Source organism: Poeciliopsis prolifica, unplaced genomic scaffold (genome assembly GCF_027474105.1).
Source record: "Poeciliopsis prolifica strain line A6 unplaced genomic scaffold, Auburn_PproV2 SCAFFOLD184, whole genome shotgun sequence".
In the NCBI taxonomy this organism is placed as follows: Eukaryota; Metazoa; Chordata; class Actinopteri; order Cyprinodontiformes; family Poeciliidae; genus Poeciliopsis; species Poeciliopsis prolifica.
In genome coordinates this window covers 142,788-161,335 of record NW_026562559.1, presented here as the reverse complement: position 1 = coordinate 161,335, position 18,548 = coordinate 142,788, and the positions used below count along the sequence as shown (strand labels likewise).

Sequence of the window (18,548 nt, the reverse complement as noted above, 5' to 3'; positions counted from 1 at the left end):
CAGATGACCCACGTCAACATGTTTTTGTTTAACTAAATGTAAAAACCAAACCCACTATAACACACTGTGGAAAACACAAACACTGGAGACATTTTGAATTGTGTTTTTTACAAGTCAGAATATAAAAGCAGAAATTTTAAATTACCCGTTATATTAGTCAAAATGTAGTTGTTTCTAGTCAAAACTCGTTTTAAATATTTATAAAGACTCAGATGAACAAGGGTGTAAGAAAATGGATGGATGGATGGAGAAAAAGATTGTATGCTAAACTGGCCTGCCATACTCTCAGGGCTCAACCTTCTGGCTTTGCATCAGAAATAGGGGAAGCTGAGTGCACAGGTAGCCTACTGATAACTTGCTCACAGTAAACAAAACCTGCAAATTGAGGGACAGGAACTAAAAACACCGCACAGAACTAGAGGTGAATCAGGAATAGAAACAGAATCGGTTTCTCACCTGGAGGAAAAACCTAAAAATTTCAGACACTTATTTTCACTTATCTTTGCTGTGTTGCAGATCAACTTCAAACTGAAGGTAAGACAATTCATACATTGAGGACGAAACAAGAGAAACACTAAATAACCTCTGGATTTGCTCTTTATGATGTATTTCTCTTTCTGCTGATGAAAGATCAGCTCGTTTAGTTTCTCTATTTCATTTATTTCTAAACTCCAGTTAGGTGTGATGCTTTGTTTAATGCTGGAACATTATTATTGTTGAACATCATTTACTTATGATTACATGGAATACTAATTGTATCTTAAGATGGGTCTCCGTAAATATTTGCAGATAACTTTTTGTCTGTCTGATGTAAATGTGTTTTAAATATTAAAACAAATGCTGTGATCAGTTACTCAGTACTTCAGGGGCCTTTTTATAAAAAACTTTTCACTTTTAGACAGCCATGTTTTACTTTTTTTGAGTAAAAAGTCAAATTGTTTTCTAATTTGAGTACAATTTACCCACCTCTGACTATTAATGTGATAAAAACAACTCATAGAAAATGAAATCTAATTTGCTTTGTGATTTATTTCTCATAATTTGAAATAAATCATAAAGAGCAATGCTGTATAATAGACTAATGTTTTTAAAATTAATGTAATATATACAACCATCATACATACGTAAACTCCAATATTTCAGAGAACATTGTTTTATCCTACTTGTTATTTGTTTAAATTGTTAAATTATAAGAAGAGTTCTGAGTTTAGTTTGTACAAATGGTCAAATTGATAAAAACACTGAAACCAGAGAACTGGAACGGTTTGACCTCCTCCTCCTTCATAAACACTCATACTGGTTTTTCTGCACATCAAAGAACAACTGAAGCTCATGTGATCCAATGTCTATATTAAAATGCAAGATTTATCCATTGTTCTATCGTTCCTTTCTAGTTTGGCATCGTTTTGTTTCAAGGTAGTTTATACATGTACCTCACCCAGTCCTTCATACAAGGATTATATATTTGACTTTGAATGTCTACTGACACACACAGCACACTGTACATGTCCTCCCATATTGTGAGCACAGGGAGAAAACTAACCTGAAAATAAAATATTGTTTCCACTCTAAACACTGCCCATGTTTACACACAATCCTCCATGTTAAATGCCACTCCACCAGTTGTTCCGTAACAGGTTGGTGTTTACAGAGCAGCATCTGATGTTTGCTAGTTTGATTAAAACTGTTTTCAACTTTATTAATTAATGTACTAATATTAAATGACTAATCATATTTATTAACATCTTATTAATAAATATGCACTTAATAACAAAGTGCATATACAAAAATATGAAGGTTGAAACCTGATTTTATGTTTTAATAACAGGAAAGTTAACATTTTGTTTAAATATTCAGTAGGAAGTACCAAATTAGTTTCTGTGTTTTTGCCAGATCCCTTTGTGTTTCTCTGTTGGCTCCTATTACAGCAAAATAATGTCAACTGATAGTTTTATGCTGCATTCACATCAACCACGTTTTGAGCATCAGGCACATCTGGTTTATAGTCTATGTTGAGGCGCATCGAGGCTGTGAATCGCCCTCAATGTGAATAAAATGTCAAGCATCTGACTTCAAAGGTCACACATGAACTTGAAGCATTGGACGCATTTTTGATGCATGAAACACGTATGGTGTGAACGCATCACTATTGAACACATAATGTGAAAAAAAAACAATATGTAGAGCTGTGGGACAGGTGAGTGATCGTCTCTATAAATTAATATAAAAACTGTTTGCAGATTGATGTGGCCCTGAACTCGGCATCATGGATCAGAGTGAGGAGCTGAAAGAAGGAGAAACTCAGAGCAAAGCTAAGAGGTGAAATAACCTTCCACTGTTTTTGTGTCATCAATCTGTTAGAGCAAAGCATCACTTAAGCAACTTTATTTACAGCAAATCTGACGATGAAGTGGAATCAGAATCCTGGGAGAACAAGTCCAAAGAGGATTTTTTTTATTTTAAATCAAACCAGCCTTCATCTAGAAAGAGGTGAGCTACATCTAAACAATCTAACTATCTAAAACGTGATCCCAACATATAATGTGGTATGGAAAAATATTTGCCCATGGAAGAAAATTTTAAATTATTTTATTGTACTATTGTTTTAGTGATTTAGTAATTTATCAGGTCAGTAGGTGATCAGACCTGGGTGGGCTGGAAAACAGTATATAACTATCTGTTTTAGATAGATATTATGGTGTGATTAACAACATGAATCTCGTTAATCACAGTTGAGTTATGATGCAGTAATTTATGGATTATATTACTTAGGTTAGATGCTTATATGGTGACTGACAGTAACAAACACAACAAATAATGAAAAACGCTGCAAACACATGAATGATATAAACTCCAAAACTCACAAAGACAAAACAAAAGCAATCGCAAGAAAATAGAAACTAAAACCTGAACAATACAAATGCAAAAAAAAAAATTAAAAAATTAAAAAAAATTAATAAAAAAAAATGTTGCAACTGTAAACTGATATTTGTTTTTTGGACTGTTTTAGTTATTTCCTCTTTTGATCATTTCTTTGTTTTTCTTTTACTTTTCCAGTTTAGTTTATTCTTTGTTTATTTAATGTTTCTTTCTAATTATGGTTTCATTTGATTCAAGTCTCTTTCTCCCATCCACCTACTACTTCCTTTCATCTTCTGGTTGTTGATTATGTGCAGAAAATGTGCTTCCATTGCAGTTTTGCGAATTAAACCAATTTTGATATTTCAAAATTGCTGTATTTCCATTAAGCGAATCAAATTGTACAATTATAAGTTCAGTGGAAACACAAATACTAACTCCTTTTGTCAAAACCCAGACAAAGAAACTCTTTAATCCTCCCTTTAACTTGGCTTTTCCCAGTCTGTTCCTAAACTTTTTGTAAGTTTTCTGTTTGCTTTAATAAACTCTCATCAGACACTCAACAACTCCAATCTGCATTTTGCATGTTGACATGGACAAAGTGACAGCTTTTCATACTTGGTTGTTTTTCTTATTTGTAATGTTTTACTGTTTACTTCAAAAATACAGGCATAAAAGTTTGAAAACGGAAAAAAGATCTCTTCTTCAAACTGTAAAATATTGTATATATGTTTTATTTACAGTTTGTTTTTTGTGTTTATGTGTTTTGCTATTTATATCGTGTTTAGGTTAGGGGTTAGGCCAATACTCCTGTTAGCCACTGTACTCTTACTGTATATAATTGTTTTACATGACAGAGTTCAGCACTCACTGCCCAGCTGTTCATCTGGACAACTGTCAGAAATAGAAAAACATCCTTCTCCAAAGAGGTGAGTTGTTTGTAAATGTTGTAACTTGGTATATCTGGGCATTTGTTTCTGTTTTATAACCATCTATCCTTTTTACCTACCAGCTGAATACAGGAAGTGCAGCTGACATTATGTGTTCATTCAGCTTGCCTTACTTTTCTTTTGTAATTGACGCCCGGGTTAGTTTTGTAAAATAATTTCTATTACTCCTGTATTTGCATTTGAAGGTGGTAGTTGCTATGGTGAGGGCACTATTTGTTTTTACTTTGCATTTTGATGCGTGTCTGCAACCCAACCCACATTTGGAGAAGTAAGACAGTTTATGGGAGCAAATCCAACTTTCATCTACAATATAAATAAAAGTTAATTCATGTAAACTAATTCAAATATTCTACAGAAAGGAAGTGGAATAATCTGAAAGAAAATGATCAAAGTGAAATGAAAATAGAATAACTTATTTTATTCTCTGGGATAGGATCAAATGATCTCACATTTTGATGTGAGATCATCAAAATGTGATGATCTCACATAAACAAAAGTTTATGATAAATTTATCATAAATTTATTTATCATAAATAAATAAATTTATTTATTTATATTTCCATTAAATATAATGTATTTATTTATTTATGATAAATAAACATTTCCTTTATTTAAACAAAATGTCATTTTGACAATAAATAAAAAATAAATTATTTATTAATAAATTGTTTATTTATCATAAATAAATAAATTATTTATGAGTAAATAAGTTATTTAATCATAAATTGTTATTTATGATTAAATAACTGATAAAAATTGAAGTTTCTTTGAGGAAACTTCCTCTTCCTCTGTTGATCCATGCTGGTATTATAATATGAGCGAAAAACTAACGCAAGACAAAGAACACAAAGTATCTCCATCTCACTCATAAATACAATTTTACATCCAAACAGGAACTGTATCAGTCACATGGTTTTTCTTAAAGTGACAAGAGGTTTCTGTGTCGTCTGGTCCATCACTAGTCCTGCCTGCTGCTATTGGATCCACCTTATAAACTTCAGTATGACATAAAATTTGTTACCTGTCTGGATCTATAAAAGCTTCCTTTTTTTTCTTGTGTTTGTGAAAAGCTGTAATATGAGCAAAGTCTTTATGATTCCTCCACAGAGTGAAGCTAAACCCAGAGGCTCCTAGTTGTACATCTCCCCAACAGCATCAAACAGAGCTGGACTCCACATATAAGGTCAGTATATTTACATCCATTGCTTCCTGTCTATTGTGTTCATAATCATCTCTATGCTGTAAATTATAATCCAGTGGATTTTCCACCAGCATCCATTTTGTTCTAACAGCCTCTCTTGATTAGATATTTAGCTCCACTATTGGAGCACAATGAACAGAGAACTAACAAGAGTCTGTTCCCTATTGAGTTAAAGTTGATGGAGATTTTGGGTAAATAATTCAGATTAGATTTAAAATAAAATTTCACTTTGAAAAATTGTTAATAGATTATCCCCAACTCACAAACCTCTGAATTTAATGGTATTTCACAGCACTGGCTAAACCATTGAGGTCTTGTCTATTATTCCATTTTAGGAGCTGAAAAAGAAGATTTTCACCTTTGAGGAAAATGAGCTGAAAAAGATCCAAATGGTTCTGGCTTCAGATTACCCAGAAGGTTTAGATGAGAATAAGGAGGAGCATGAAGTTTCAGAGGGTGAAGATAAACAGCAGATGAACAGCAGCAGAGAAGCATTTGAGAAAATCACACAGCACTTCCTGAGGATGATGAACCAGGAGGAGCTTGCTGACCGTCTTCAAAGCAGTAAGACAATTTCTGTAAAGAGTGTAAATTGATAAATGAATCTTTCTTTCAATTTTGGTAATCATTTAATCAGCACAATCAATAGGTTGCCGATTTGATACCTGCTCCATCCAGACTGGTGCATGGCTGCCAAACCTCTGTTAGATTTATATTTAGAGGCTCCAAAATGAGATTCAAATACATTTGTTGCACAGTGGGTTCTTTTTCTCACAGTGAATATAAACATGTCTTTTATATTCTGTGTAGTTTTTTCCCCTTTAACATGTCAGACACTCTGAATTGGATCTGGTCCTCTAATAAGGAGGGGACCACAGTGATTAGTTGCTCATAGAGCAGTGTTTCTTAATTCTGGTCCTTAGATCCAACTGCCCTGCATGTTTTAGGTGTTTTCCTTCTGCCATAGACATGGATTAAATCTTTGGGTGATCAACAGGCTTCTTCAGTACTTGGTGGCTGGAGAAGACGTCATGCAGTCATTTAATCAGCTGTTCTGGTATAGAGGCACATGTAAAACATGCAGAGCAGGTTGGCCTGAGTACTGGAATTAAGAAACACTGTCATAGAGGTATTTGCAAAGACTAATAAATGCAAGATAAAAGGAGCTAAGGTAAAGGAAGGGGAGTACAGATTTGGTGGAATACAGATGTATTCCAGGTGAGGAGTGAGTAGAATCTCACTGGGCACAAAGTCCCAGGAGTCGGACAGGTGGCCCAGCACAGATGATCAGGGCAGAGAGGAACCTCAACCTGCAGCCTTTGGGCTGGAGAGGGCGTAGCACGCCTAAAGACTGGCCTGAGGAGTACGCTGCAAAGAGATATCTATATTTTGAAGCAACGCAGCAAGTGGGGCTCAATCAGTGGCTCCTGGTACCAAATGTGGCCTCTCACCTTGTGACTCTTAAAAACAGCTGTTGGACAAAGGTGAGGGGGCAAATCCAGCAAACAAAAGTGAGGTCACAACAATAAGGACAAGATGAAAAGTGCTGGAAAACTACTTGCATAACGTCTTCAATAATCTGGCAGCATAAGTGTGGCTGAGTGAGGCTTAAGAAAGAAAACTATCAGATAGATACCAAGTCATGACTAAGTTGTAATACTATTGGATTTATGAATCCATTTTCTTTGTTTGGGTGAACAAATTCAATAGGCTGTTAGCAATTAGTAGCGCACTGCTAGTGGATAGTTAGCGTAACACTGATGAGAAAGCTGAGATTGTTGTTTTTCAGTACATTCAGTGGTTGGTGCAGGTTGCTATAATTAACAGTAGCCACACAGGGACACCTGCTAGAAGAAAACAAACAAACCCAGTACAACACTTTTATTCTATTGGCTGAGAGGTTGCCAAGCAACAATACTTTTTTGTTCCAAAGACGAGCAGAAAATGATGATGAACATCAGGAAAGAAGTTGTTGTTCATGTAATATAGAAATTTATTTAACCTTCCATGTTATCTGCATAAAGCCTCTTTCACTGAGCTTCTACTTTAGGATCCCCGTAGTTCAGTAATTTCTTGTCTGTGTGTTTTGTACCAAATAGCAAAATATGAAAATATTATATGTTGATATTATTATGATTAAATAATAACTGAGTTAATAGCATATAAAAACTGAAAAGTCCATGCTCCTTTAATAGTTTATCTAAAGAATTCAGTTGCGTTTTATATATAAATCTGGCTAGAAGATTTAAATGGTTGATTTTTAAATGTTTTGATTTTGAGGCTATAAAATGTAACCAACAGAAAATATTTGTAATACTTTTAAAGCTAAATATATAAGAAGTGAAGAAATTATTTTAATTAGTTATTCTTGCATTCACTTAGGATCATTCACCACACGTCAACAAACACTAAAGTCTAACATGAAGAAAAAGTTCCAGTTTGTGTTTGAAGGAATTGTAAAATCAGAAAATCAAAACTTTCTCAATCAGATCTACACAGAGCTCTACATCACAGAGGGAGGATCTGAAGAGGTCAATAAGGAACATGAGGTCAGACAGATTGAATCAGTGTCCTGGAAACCAGAAAGGCCAGAAACAACAATTAGACCTGAAGACATATTTAAACCCTCACCTGAGAGAGATGAACCAATCAGAACAGTGATGACAACAGGAGTGGCTGGTATTGGGAAAACAGTCCTGACACAGAAGTTCACTCTGGACTGGGCAGAAGACCAAACTAACCAGGACATCCAGTTCATGTTTCCATTCACATTCAGAGAGCTGAATCTGTTAAAAGATAAACAGTTCAGCTTAGTGGAGCTTGTTCACCACTTTTTTAGTGAAACCAAAGGAATCTCCAGGTTTGAAGATTTAAAAGTTGTGTTCATCTTTGATGGTTTGGATGAATGTCGACTTCCACTGGACTTCAAGAGAAATGAGATCCTGACAGATGTAAGAAAGTCCACCTCTGTGCATGTTATTCTGACAAACCTCATCAGAGGGAACCTGCTTCCCAAAGCTCTCCTCTGGATAACCACAAGACCTGCAGCAGCCAATCGGATCCCAACTGAGTTTATTGGTATGATGACAGAGATCAGAGGATTCACTGATCCACAGAAAGATGAATACTTCACAAAAAGATTTAAATATAAGAAACAGACCAGCTTGGTAATCTCCCATGTAAAGAAATCCAGAAGCCTCCACATCATGTGCCACATCCCAATCTTCTGCTGGATCACTGCTACAGTTGTGGAAGACATGTTGAACAAGAAAGATGGAGAAGAGCTGCCAAAGACCCTGACTGAGATGTACATTTACTTCCTGGTGGTGCAGACCAAACTGAAGGTCATCAAGTACGATGGAGGAACTGAGACAGATTCAATCTGGAGTCCAGAGAACCAGAAGATGATCGAGTCTCTGGGAAAACTGGCTTATGAGCAGCTGATGAAAGGAAACCTGATCTTCTATGAATCAGACCTGACAGAGTGTGGCATCGATATCACAGCAGCTTCAACATACTCAGGAGTTTTCACAGAGATCTTCAGAGAAGAGAGAGGTCTGTACCAGGACAAAGTTTTCTGTTTCATCCACCTGAGTGTTCAGGAGTTTCTGGCTGCTCTTCATGTTCACCTGACCTTCAACAAATCTGGAGTCAATCTGATGGCAGAAGGTGAAATGAAATCCAAGGAATTGGAAAAAAGAAATCATGAATCCTCAGAGACAGAAATGTACAAGAGTGCTGTGGACATGGCCCTAGAGAGTCCAGATGGACACCTGGACTTGTTCCTCCGCTTCCTACTTGGTCTTTCACTGGAGACCAATAAGCGTCACTTCAGAGGCTTTGTGGCACAGACTGAAGAAAGTTTAGTGGCCAATAAGTACACAGCCCAGTACATCAAGGAGAAGTTGAATCATCATGGTGTGGAGAAAAGCATCAATCTGTTCCACTGTCTGAATGAACTTAATGATCAGTCGCTGGTGGAGGAAATCCAACAATCTCTACAAACAGGAAGTCTTTCAACACACCAGTTGTCTCCTGCTCAGTGGTCAGCTCTGCATTTCATCCTACTGTCATCAGAGAAAGATCTGGAGATATTTGACCTGAAGAAATACTCTGCTTCAGAGGAAGCTCTTCAGAGACTGTTGCCAGTAGCCAAAGCCTCCAGCAAAGTTATGTAAGTACAGATGTAATCAGTTTTAGAAAAGTGTCTCATAATAATAATACAATTACTTTATATTGTCCTTGTCCTTTCAGACTGAGTGGCTGTAACCTCTCAGAGAGAAGCTGTGAAGCTCTGTCCTCATTGCTCAGCTCAACATCCTCTAGTCTCAGAGATCTGGACCTGAGTAACAATGACCTGACAGATTCAGGAGTGAAGCTGCTGTGTGAAGGACTGATGAGTCCTAACTGTGAACTGGAGATTCTCAGGTGAGATACATTTAAAGTCTTCTATTGTTATCATATTTACCAAATTTATTAACATGTCTAAAATGTGTTTTCAGTTTTCTAGAAAGAAAACTGAAAACATTTCTTGAACTGAAAAAATTACTTCAACAAATGTTCCTAATCCATTTCATCAGGGACCACTACCTTGCATATTTTAGATGTACTTTGGCTCCAGAACACCTGATTCAAAACCCAGCCAAATACAGGGATTATTTAGGAAAACCTGCTTCTAGCTGTGGGCATCGCTGACTAACTGTTGTGCTAACTCTAATCCTAATTTGATAAATGAAATCATGCTGATACCCACCACACAATGACACAACATGTGCTACAACAGCATGTACCGGTGTGTTTACATTGGTCCTCATGTCCGGGCCAACATTTTCTCTATGGTTGCACTTCAAGATGTGATTCTTTGAAACAGACCTTCCAGTCATGGTTACAGTTTTATAATTGTGGATTATTGCTAACTCTGTTGCTGATTTTGCCGAACTGTTGTGGTAAACATCTTCAACTGACAATATAGAGAGACACACAGTTTTCTGCAGACTGTTGCTTAACATTCATGCTCTACCTTTCTTAGCATGTCATCTAATTATTCCTGATGAAAACAAGTTCTAAAATGTGCTTCATACTGAGAATATGGGTGAGTTTTCCAACAATGTTGTGTGTTTGTGTCTGCAGGCTTTCAGGCTGCCTGATCGCAGATGAAGGATGTGCTGCTCTGGCCTCAGCTCTGACTACAAACCCGTCTCACCTGAAGGAGCTGGACCTCAGCTTCAATCATCCTAGAGAGGCAGGAATGGAGAGTCTAGCAGCTATACTGAAGAATCCAAACTTCAGGCTGGAGTCTCTCAAGTAAGGACATATTTTCTGCAGCCCCTCAGTGATACTCAGGATAATTGAGGAACAATAATCCTTGGGGAGGGTGAGGAGATCTGGATAAATCAATGTGAATATGAATATAGCTAGGTAAACCCAGATACCTCAACAAGCCTCAGACCAAGAAATGCTGGTTTACTGTATGCTGCATCAAGGGAAATCAAGCTAAGATAGAGGAATAATTAATTAAACAATGTTGAACAGTGGTCTTTTTAAGTTCATGTCCCTTGCTTCATCAATCAATCAATCAATCAATCAATCAATCAATCAATCAATCAATCAATCAATCAATCAATCAATCAATCAATCAATCAAATCAATCAAATTTTATTTGTATAGCACATTTCAGCAAGGCATTTCAAAGTGCTTTACATCATAAACACAAGAACACAAAGTCATGCAACATATAATAGAGAATACATTGTTACATATTACATTTCAAATGAAACTCTAAACAGGTGTGTTTTTAATTGCGATTTAAAAGCAGTCAGGGTTTCCGCTGTTTTACAGTTGTCTGGAAGTTTGTTCCAAAGTTTTGGTGCATAGATGCTGAAAGCTGCTTCTCCTCTCTTGGTTCTGGTTCTGGGATGCAGAGCAGACCAGAACCAGAAGACCTCAGAGGTCTGGAAGGTTGCCACAACAACAGCAGATCTTTGATGTATTGTGGTGCTAAACCGTTCAGTGATTTGTAAACTAACAACAGTATTTTAAAATCTATTCTTTGAGCTACAGGGAGCCAGTGGAGGGACTTTAAAACTGGTGTTATGTCTCTATCTTCCTGGTTTTAGTGAGAACGCGAGCAGCAGCTTCTGGATCAGCTGCAGCTTTTTGATTGATTTGTTGGACAGACCTGTGAAGACGCTGTTACAATAATCAATGCGACTAAAGATAAACGCATGAATGAGTTTCTCTAGATCTGGCTGAGACATTAGTCATCTAATCCTGGAGATGTTCTTCAGGTGATAGAAGGCCGACTTTGTAACTGTCTTTATGTGGCTCTGGAGGTTCAAGTCTGAGTCCATCACTACTCCCAGGTTTCGGGCCTGATGCTAGTTTTTAGTTGTAATAACTGAAGCTGTGCATTGACTCTAGATCGTTCCTCTTTAGGTCCAAAAATAATGACTTCAGTTTTGTTTTTGTTTAGCTGGAGAAAGTTTTGGCACATCCACACATTTATCTGTTCTAAACATTTATTCAGTGATTGGATGGGTTCAGAGTCACCTGGTGACATCGTAATGTAGAGCTGTGTCATCTGCATAGTTGTGGTAGCTAATATTATTTCCTGTTATGACCTGAGCTAGTGGGAGAATATAAATATTAAATAAGAGGGGTCCTAGGACTGAACCTTGGGGTACCCCACATGTGACCTTTGACCTCTTTGATGAGAAGTTTCCAATTGAAACAAAGAAATCCCTGTTCTTTATGTAGGATTCAAACCAGTCGAGCACCGAACCGGAGAGTCCAACCCAACTTTCAAGTCGATTCAGTAATATGTCCTGGTCGACAGTGTCAAAAGCTGCACTGAGGTCCAACAGAACCAGCACCGTGGTTCTGCCACAGTCCGTATTTATATGAATATCATTGAATACTTTTACGAGGGCAGTCTCCGTGCTGTGGTGAGCATGAAAACCAGACTGGAAAGTGTCAAAGCAGTTGGTCATCATGAGGAAACTATTTAATTTTTTACACACAGTTTTTTCAATAACTTTGCTGATGAATGGGAGGTTTGAGATTGGCCTGTAATTCTGCAATAGTGATTTGTCCAGGTTGTTCTTTTTTAACAGTGGTTTGATGACTGCTGTTTTCAAGGCCTGAGGGAAAACACCTGATGTAAGCGATGAGTTACGATTTGGATCAGATCAGTAGCAATAACAGGCAGGACTTTCTTAAAGAAATGTGTGGGAAGGACATCCAGACAGCAGGAGCTTGAACTTAATTGACTTATAATTTCTTTTAGAGTTTTATAATTAAGTAGTTGAAAGTGGGTCATTTTTTCTGTATTTGTTTTGTTTTGGTACAGCAATGGTTCTGGCTTTAGAGTTGATGTGCAGATTAATCCTCTGATTTTTTGAATTTTCTCTGAAAAGAAGCTGGAAAACTTGTTACAGGCAACATTAGATTGGAGTTCAGGTGGTAACGTCACAGGAGGGTTTGTGAGCCTGTCAACTGTTGCAAATAAAGTTCGAGCATTGTTGATGTTTTTGTTTATGACATCTGCAAAGAAAGCCTCCCTTGCATGTTTTAGTGTTAAGTGATAGTTACGTAGTGTTTCTTTATAGATGTCATTATGAAAGTGAAGTTGAGTTTTACGCCATTTTCGTTCTGCTCTGCGACAGAGTTGTCTTGCAGAACGAACTGTTTGTGCTTTTCTCCATGGAGATTTTTTCGTACCAGACACAACCTTTACTTTAATTGGATCAATGATATATGAAACTTTAGACTGAAAATCATCTAACAACTGATCTACATCATTACAGCTTAAGGGTGAGGAGGAAGAGTAGATTTGATTAAATGTTTCTGCTGTGTTTTCTGTGAAAGAACGTTTTGTGATAGTAGCTGTTTGTCCAAGTGGGTCAAAGAATAAAGAACCTTCAAAGATAACAGCGAAGTGATCCGACAGGCGACATCAGTTACAGAGACATTGGAAATATTCACACCCTTACTGATAACCAGGTCCAGTGTGTGTCCTTGAGTGTGTGTTGCTTGTTTAACATGTTGTGTTAAACCAAAATTTTCTAAAATATCAGAGAGCTTTTTTGCTCCTCTGTTTTCGGGTTTGTCCACATGAATGTTAAAATCACCAACAATTATTAAACAATCATAATCAATGCATATGAGAGAAAGAAGATCAGTCAAGTCAGTAAAGAAATTTTCCACATATGCTGGAGTTTTGTATAAAGTTAGTGTCAAAGTTCGTTTGAAGCCTTTAACCTGAATTCCAAGATACTCAAAAGATGTGAAATGACCGAAAGAGATTTTACTACAGTTTATGGTATTTTTAAATATAGAAGCCATGCCTCCTCCTTTTTTATGTTTTCTGTTCTAACTTAAAAAATTGTAGTCAGGAGGCGCTGATTCAATGAGTACAATTTGGTCATTATCGTCATTCAACCATGTTTCTGTCAGAAACATAACATCAACATTATACTCAGTGATGAAATCATTAATTAACAGAGCTTTAGCACAGAGTGATCTGGTATTTAAAAGAGCTACTTTAAGTGGCTTGGAGGCCAAAAGATTTTCAGTCTGAGGTTCCTTTAGGCAGGGGATCACTCTGAGGTTTGAATTAGGACCGCTGTGTTTCATATTTCTGGTTTTTGTAAATTTTCTTGTAGTGATCCGGACAGGTAATGTCCTGTTCTGCAGAACCCGGGGGCCAGACACATTCTGGATGGAGACGGGTGTAAAGATAATACCTGGTCCCCGGCCTCAGACCTCAGAAACGCAGAGTGATGGATCCTCTGGAAAGTCAGGGGCAGGTTGCTTAAATGTAGTGAGGTCTGCTATGTTAGTACTAAGGAGAGACGTGCCGAGGCGAACCTCTTGATTCATTCCATCTGTAAATTTAAGAAACTCTGGTCCGGAAGACATTTCTTCATTGGTATCCATTGAATCCTGTGAATGCTTGGAGGAGCAGAGAGGGAGGGGGGAACACAATGGCTTATTGCTAAAATGAGACGACTCATGTCCGTACAGGATTCTGAGAGACTTTTCATGCCTTTGTTTTTAGCAGACTTGATTATTGCAATGCCATTTTAACTGGATTACAAAAAAAGCATTAAGACAGCTCCAGCTCCTTCAGAATGCTGCCGCAAGAGTCCTTACAAACACAAAAAGAGATCAGCACATCAGTCCAGTTCTCAGATCTCTGCACAGGCTGCCTGTTGCTCAAAGAATTGACTTTAAAATTTCCTTAATAGTTTATAAAGCACTTCATAATAGAAATCCAAACTACATTTCCGCTCTTCTGCAACCCTATGTACCACTCAGAACATTAAGATCATCAGACTCAAACCTATTAACTATACCGAGAGTCAGAAGTAAACACGGAGAAGCAGCCTTTAGTTTTTATGCTCCAACACTATGGAATAAACTTTCTGCTCATTGTAAGTCTGCGCCTACCTTGAGTTCATTTAAAACAAGGTTAAAAACCTTCTTATTTGAAGTTGTCTATTCTTAAATTTTTAATCCCACTCATTTACTATAATTACAATTTTAATGTTTACTTTGTCTATATTTTCTTTATTTTATTTATTTATTTATTTATTTCTAACAGTATGTATTCCTTATTTTTCTTGTACAAGCACTTTGAGTTGTCTTTGACTGAAAGGTGCTATATAAATAAAGTTGCCTTGTCTTGCCCTAACCCATAACTAATATGAATTAAAAGTACAAATCTACGCACTCTCAATTAGGTCTAGTCTAATACATAAATTTGTTTGATCTAAAAATTTTTTAAAAATGCTCTTGACAAATGTTACTTTGTTGGGACTTTATTCCCAGACTATTTTATGGATGTATTGTATGGGGCAGAATGAGAACAATGACACAAAAACTGAGGAGGAGCAAATAAACTGTCAATACATAGTGACAGATATGTAGCCACAGATGGACTTAGAAAACTCAATGAGGTATCAATATGGGTGTCCCTATTTACATAATAGGGACACCCGTTATGATAAATACCATCAAAAAACCTCCTTTCTTACAGCATGGAGCCTGCAGGAGAAAGATGGATGACATCAGGTCTGAAGAAATGTAAGTGCATTTTTGATTCATAGCAGATTGTCCCATTTATGGATGTTCACGTTTGTGACAGTGAATTCAGAAAAGTATATATCAGTAACTGCATTGTGTTTGTTCTGTCCATCAGATTCCCGTCCACTAACAGTCGACCTGAACACTGTAAGCAGATTCCTCAGATTGTCTGACAAGAGGAAAGTGACACGTGTGGCAGAGGAGCAGCCATATCCTGATCATCCAGACAGATTTGATCTCCATCAGCTGTTGTGTACTGATGGTCTGACTGGTCGCTGTTACTGGGAGGTTGAGTGGAGTGGGAAAGTCTACATGTCAGTGAGTTACAGGGAAATCAATAGAAAAGGACTCAATGATGATTCCTGGTTTGGATTGAATGATAAGTCCTGGTGTCTAATCTGCTCTAATGATGGTTACACTGTTTGGCATGATAGTGAAAAAAAAGCTTTCATCCCTGTTCCCTCCTTCTCCTCTCCCTCCTTTGTCTCTGACAGAGTGGCCGTATATGTGGACTGTCCTGCTGGGACTCTGTCCTTCTACAGAGTCTCTTCAGATGCACTGATCCACATCTACACCTTCAACACCAAATTCACTGAAACACTTTATCCTGGATTTGGGATCAGGAATTATTCAGGAGCGTGCTGGTGCTCATTTTAGTCCTATGTTCTTTTCAAAACTAATACATTTCAAGACTATCAATGCAATAAAAACAGGAAAAAAACAATAAAAAGTCACATTAATAAAACAGTTTTTTAAAAGAAACAACATAGTCCATCGATCTTAAGTCCAAACAAAGGAGAATTCTTGAGTCTAAGAACCACTGAACTAACGATTCTGTCTCCCTTTGTTTTCAATTAATCATAAAATAAAAAGTCATCAGCAGGTCCTGATGACAGGACATGTGGCCTTTTCATATTCAATGGTGCCTGTCTGTGAAAACTCCTTAAGTCAATAAAATAATTTTATTTTATTTTACTGTGGAAAAAAAAGAAAAACTGAAGTCAATGTCACTGCATCAATATTGGAGTCACGTATGAAAACCTATAGGATTGTCAGAAGCCTGGCAGCATCATTTACTACACCTTGCAGCCACTCTAGGGAAGGAATGCTGAGATGCACAGAGTGCAGTGGGGAAAAGCATCAATAATTAGTTATGAGAATGTGAGAATAAAGAATCTATGACCAGATCATTAAAAGTAATGAATCTAAGACTGGATGTAAGATTTTATCCAAAACCTCTCAGTTTAATGTCAATAATCTCTGTAATATGCATTTCTCTGATGTACATTTTTTCTTCTCTAAGTTTGTGAAAACTGGTTAAGATGTAGATTTCCTGGTTGCTATTAGTGCCTGAAGACAATGTAATGTAATCTACTTGCACTTTAAACTGCAATTTAAACTACAATATATTCTAATGTTGTGGTAATGATTCTATGCATTGATTGTTTTCTTGTGCTTAACAAATTATCAATAAGAAGAATAAATACTTGGAAATATACATCTTCACTAATATGCTATAAGTCGTACACATATACTACCGTTCAAAAGTTTGGGGTCACATTGGAAAGTCACTAAAAGCACTGTACTTTTCAATGAAAATAACTCTAAACCAGTCCTAACTTTAAAGAAATACACTCTATACATTGCTAATGTGGTAAATGACTATTCTAGCTAAAAATGTTGGGTTTTTGGTGCAATATCTACATCGGTGTATAGAGGCCCATTTCCAGCAACTATCACTCCAGTGTTCTAATGGTAAAATGTGATTGCTCATTGGCTCAGAAGGCTAATTGATGTTTAGAAAACCCTTGTGTAACCATGTTCACACATCTGAAAAGAGTTTAGCTCCTCACAGAAGCTACAGTACTGAATGGGGTGACCCCAAACTTTTGAATGGTAGTGTAAATGATATAAAATAGAGTGACATCTTATTTATATTTGCACAATATGATGTTCATTATTTTATATCCTGCCCCTTTAAGGTTGGTGTCAGGATCTGGGGGCGTTTAAATTAGATTGTAGATTTAGTCATTATTGTTGTTCCTTTAACTTTTCTACTTTAGTTTGCTCTGTTTTTCTCTTCTGTTCTCCTCAGTGATTGTTTTTATGTTTTTCTTGCTTCTAAGTTATTTTTCTGATGCTCTAGTTTATCATGTTTCTTTAATCCAAGTTGTTCCTTAGTGTTAGAACTATTTTCTATTCCCTTGTATTCTCTTCTTCACTTTCCTGTGACACTTTCTCTTTCCCCTCCTCAGCCTGGTTCCAGCTCCAACTACTCACACCTGCAATCTGTTAGCTTATCAGCCCTGATCCATTGTTCCCACTATCAACCTCCTAATATTTAAGCTCCTTATTCTTCAGTTACAACCTGCTGGTCCAGCAAATCATCTCACCTTGTCTCCTCCTTCCTGGTTCCCTTGTGTTTCTGTTTTCGATTTATTTTTTTATTTCTTTGACTTTGTATTTAGTACGTTTGCATTTTCATTTTTTTTCATTAACTTTTGAATCTCACCTTCATCTTCTGCCTGCTGCATTTGGTTCAACACATCAACTCATCCTAACAGTTGGAAATGTATAGTTTTCATTTTGGCTTCAACTCTGTATGTTATTTATTAGTTTACCTTTTCTTACTTTACTTTATCCTTGAATAAATTAAATCATTTTACAAACTGTTTCTTGGATTTAATGTAGTGATCTTTGTCTGCTGTAGTAATTGTTGATGTGGGCACTTGACCAGGGTAGCATGAGATGGGAGAAATATCACATAGAAGACACCTGTTTATCTCCTAAATAAAGGACAGTAGTCAATGAGGAATTGGAGCTCCATTAGGTTGGACTAGGGATACCACTGAAAGATGCTTCAACAGGGCAGCACTCATAGTTTTCAATGCAGGTTGTATTGCTGTTAAAACTTGGGGATGTTATGTGTCCACCAGAGGGCAGCATTTCAATACTAGCAACTTGAACACATTTCAGATTCAAACTCACTAACAGACTGCGACACAAGATATTTTCTGCCCAAAGTCATCAACATTTATAGCACCTTTTTGAAGAATCTTGAATTAATGAGTTGCATTTAATTTCCCTTTGGAATCTGTTAGGATACAGTCATATAAAAAAGTTTGGGCACCCCTATTAATCTAAATTATTTTTATCAATAAATATTTGGATGTTTGCAATAACAATTTCAGTTTGATATAACCAATAACTTATGGACACAGTAACATTTCAATATTGAAATGAGGTTTATTGGACTAAAAGAAAATGTGCAGTACACATAAACACAAAATTTGACAGGTGCAAAAATATGGGCACCTCACCAGAAAAGCGACATTAATATTTAGTAGATCCTCCTTTTGCAACAATAACAGCCTCTAGTCGCTTTCTGTAGCTTCTAATGAGATCCTGGATCCTGGATGAAGGTATTTTTGACCATTCTTCTTTGCAAAACA

The 18,548-nt window shown here is 36.7% G+C and overlaps 1 protein-coding gene across 1 annotated transcript; it reads left to right on the top strand.

Moving 5' to 3' along the window:
- Positions 1-462: 462 nt before the first annotated feature.
- On the top strand, positions 463-16,785 carry LOC129356660 (NLR family CARD domain-containing protein 3-like). The gene is made up of 11 exons (XM_055026235.1): positions 463-534; positions 2,241-2,319; positions 2,395-2,490; positions 3,717-3,788; positions 4,917-4,992; positions 5,346-5,574; positions 7,393-9,184; positions 9,265-9,438; positions 10,141-10,314; positions 15,050-15,096; positions 15,212-16,785. Exons 2-11 carry the CDS (start codon positions 2,267-2,269, stop codon positions 15,751-15,753), a joined length of 3,255 nt encoding a protein of 1,084 aa, XP_054882210.1. The 5' UTR covers positions 463-534; positions 2,241-2,266; the 3' UTR covers positions 15,754-16,785.
- The last annotated feature ends 1,763 nt before the right edge of the window (positions 16,786-18,548 follow it).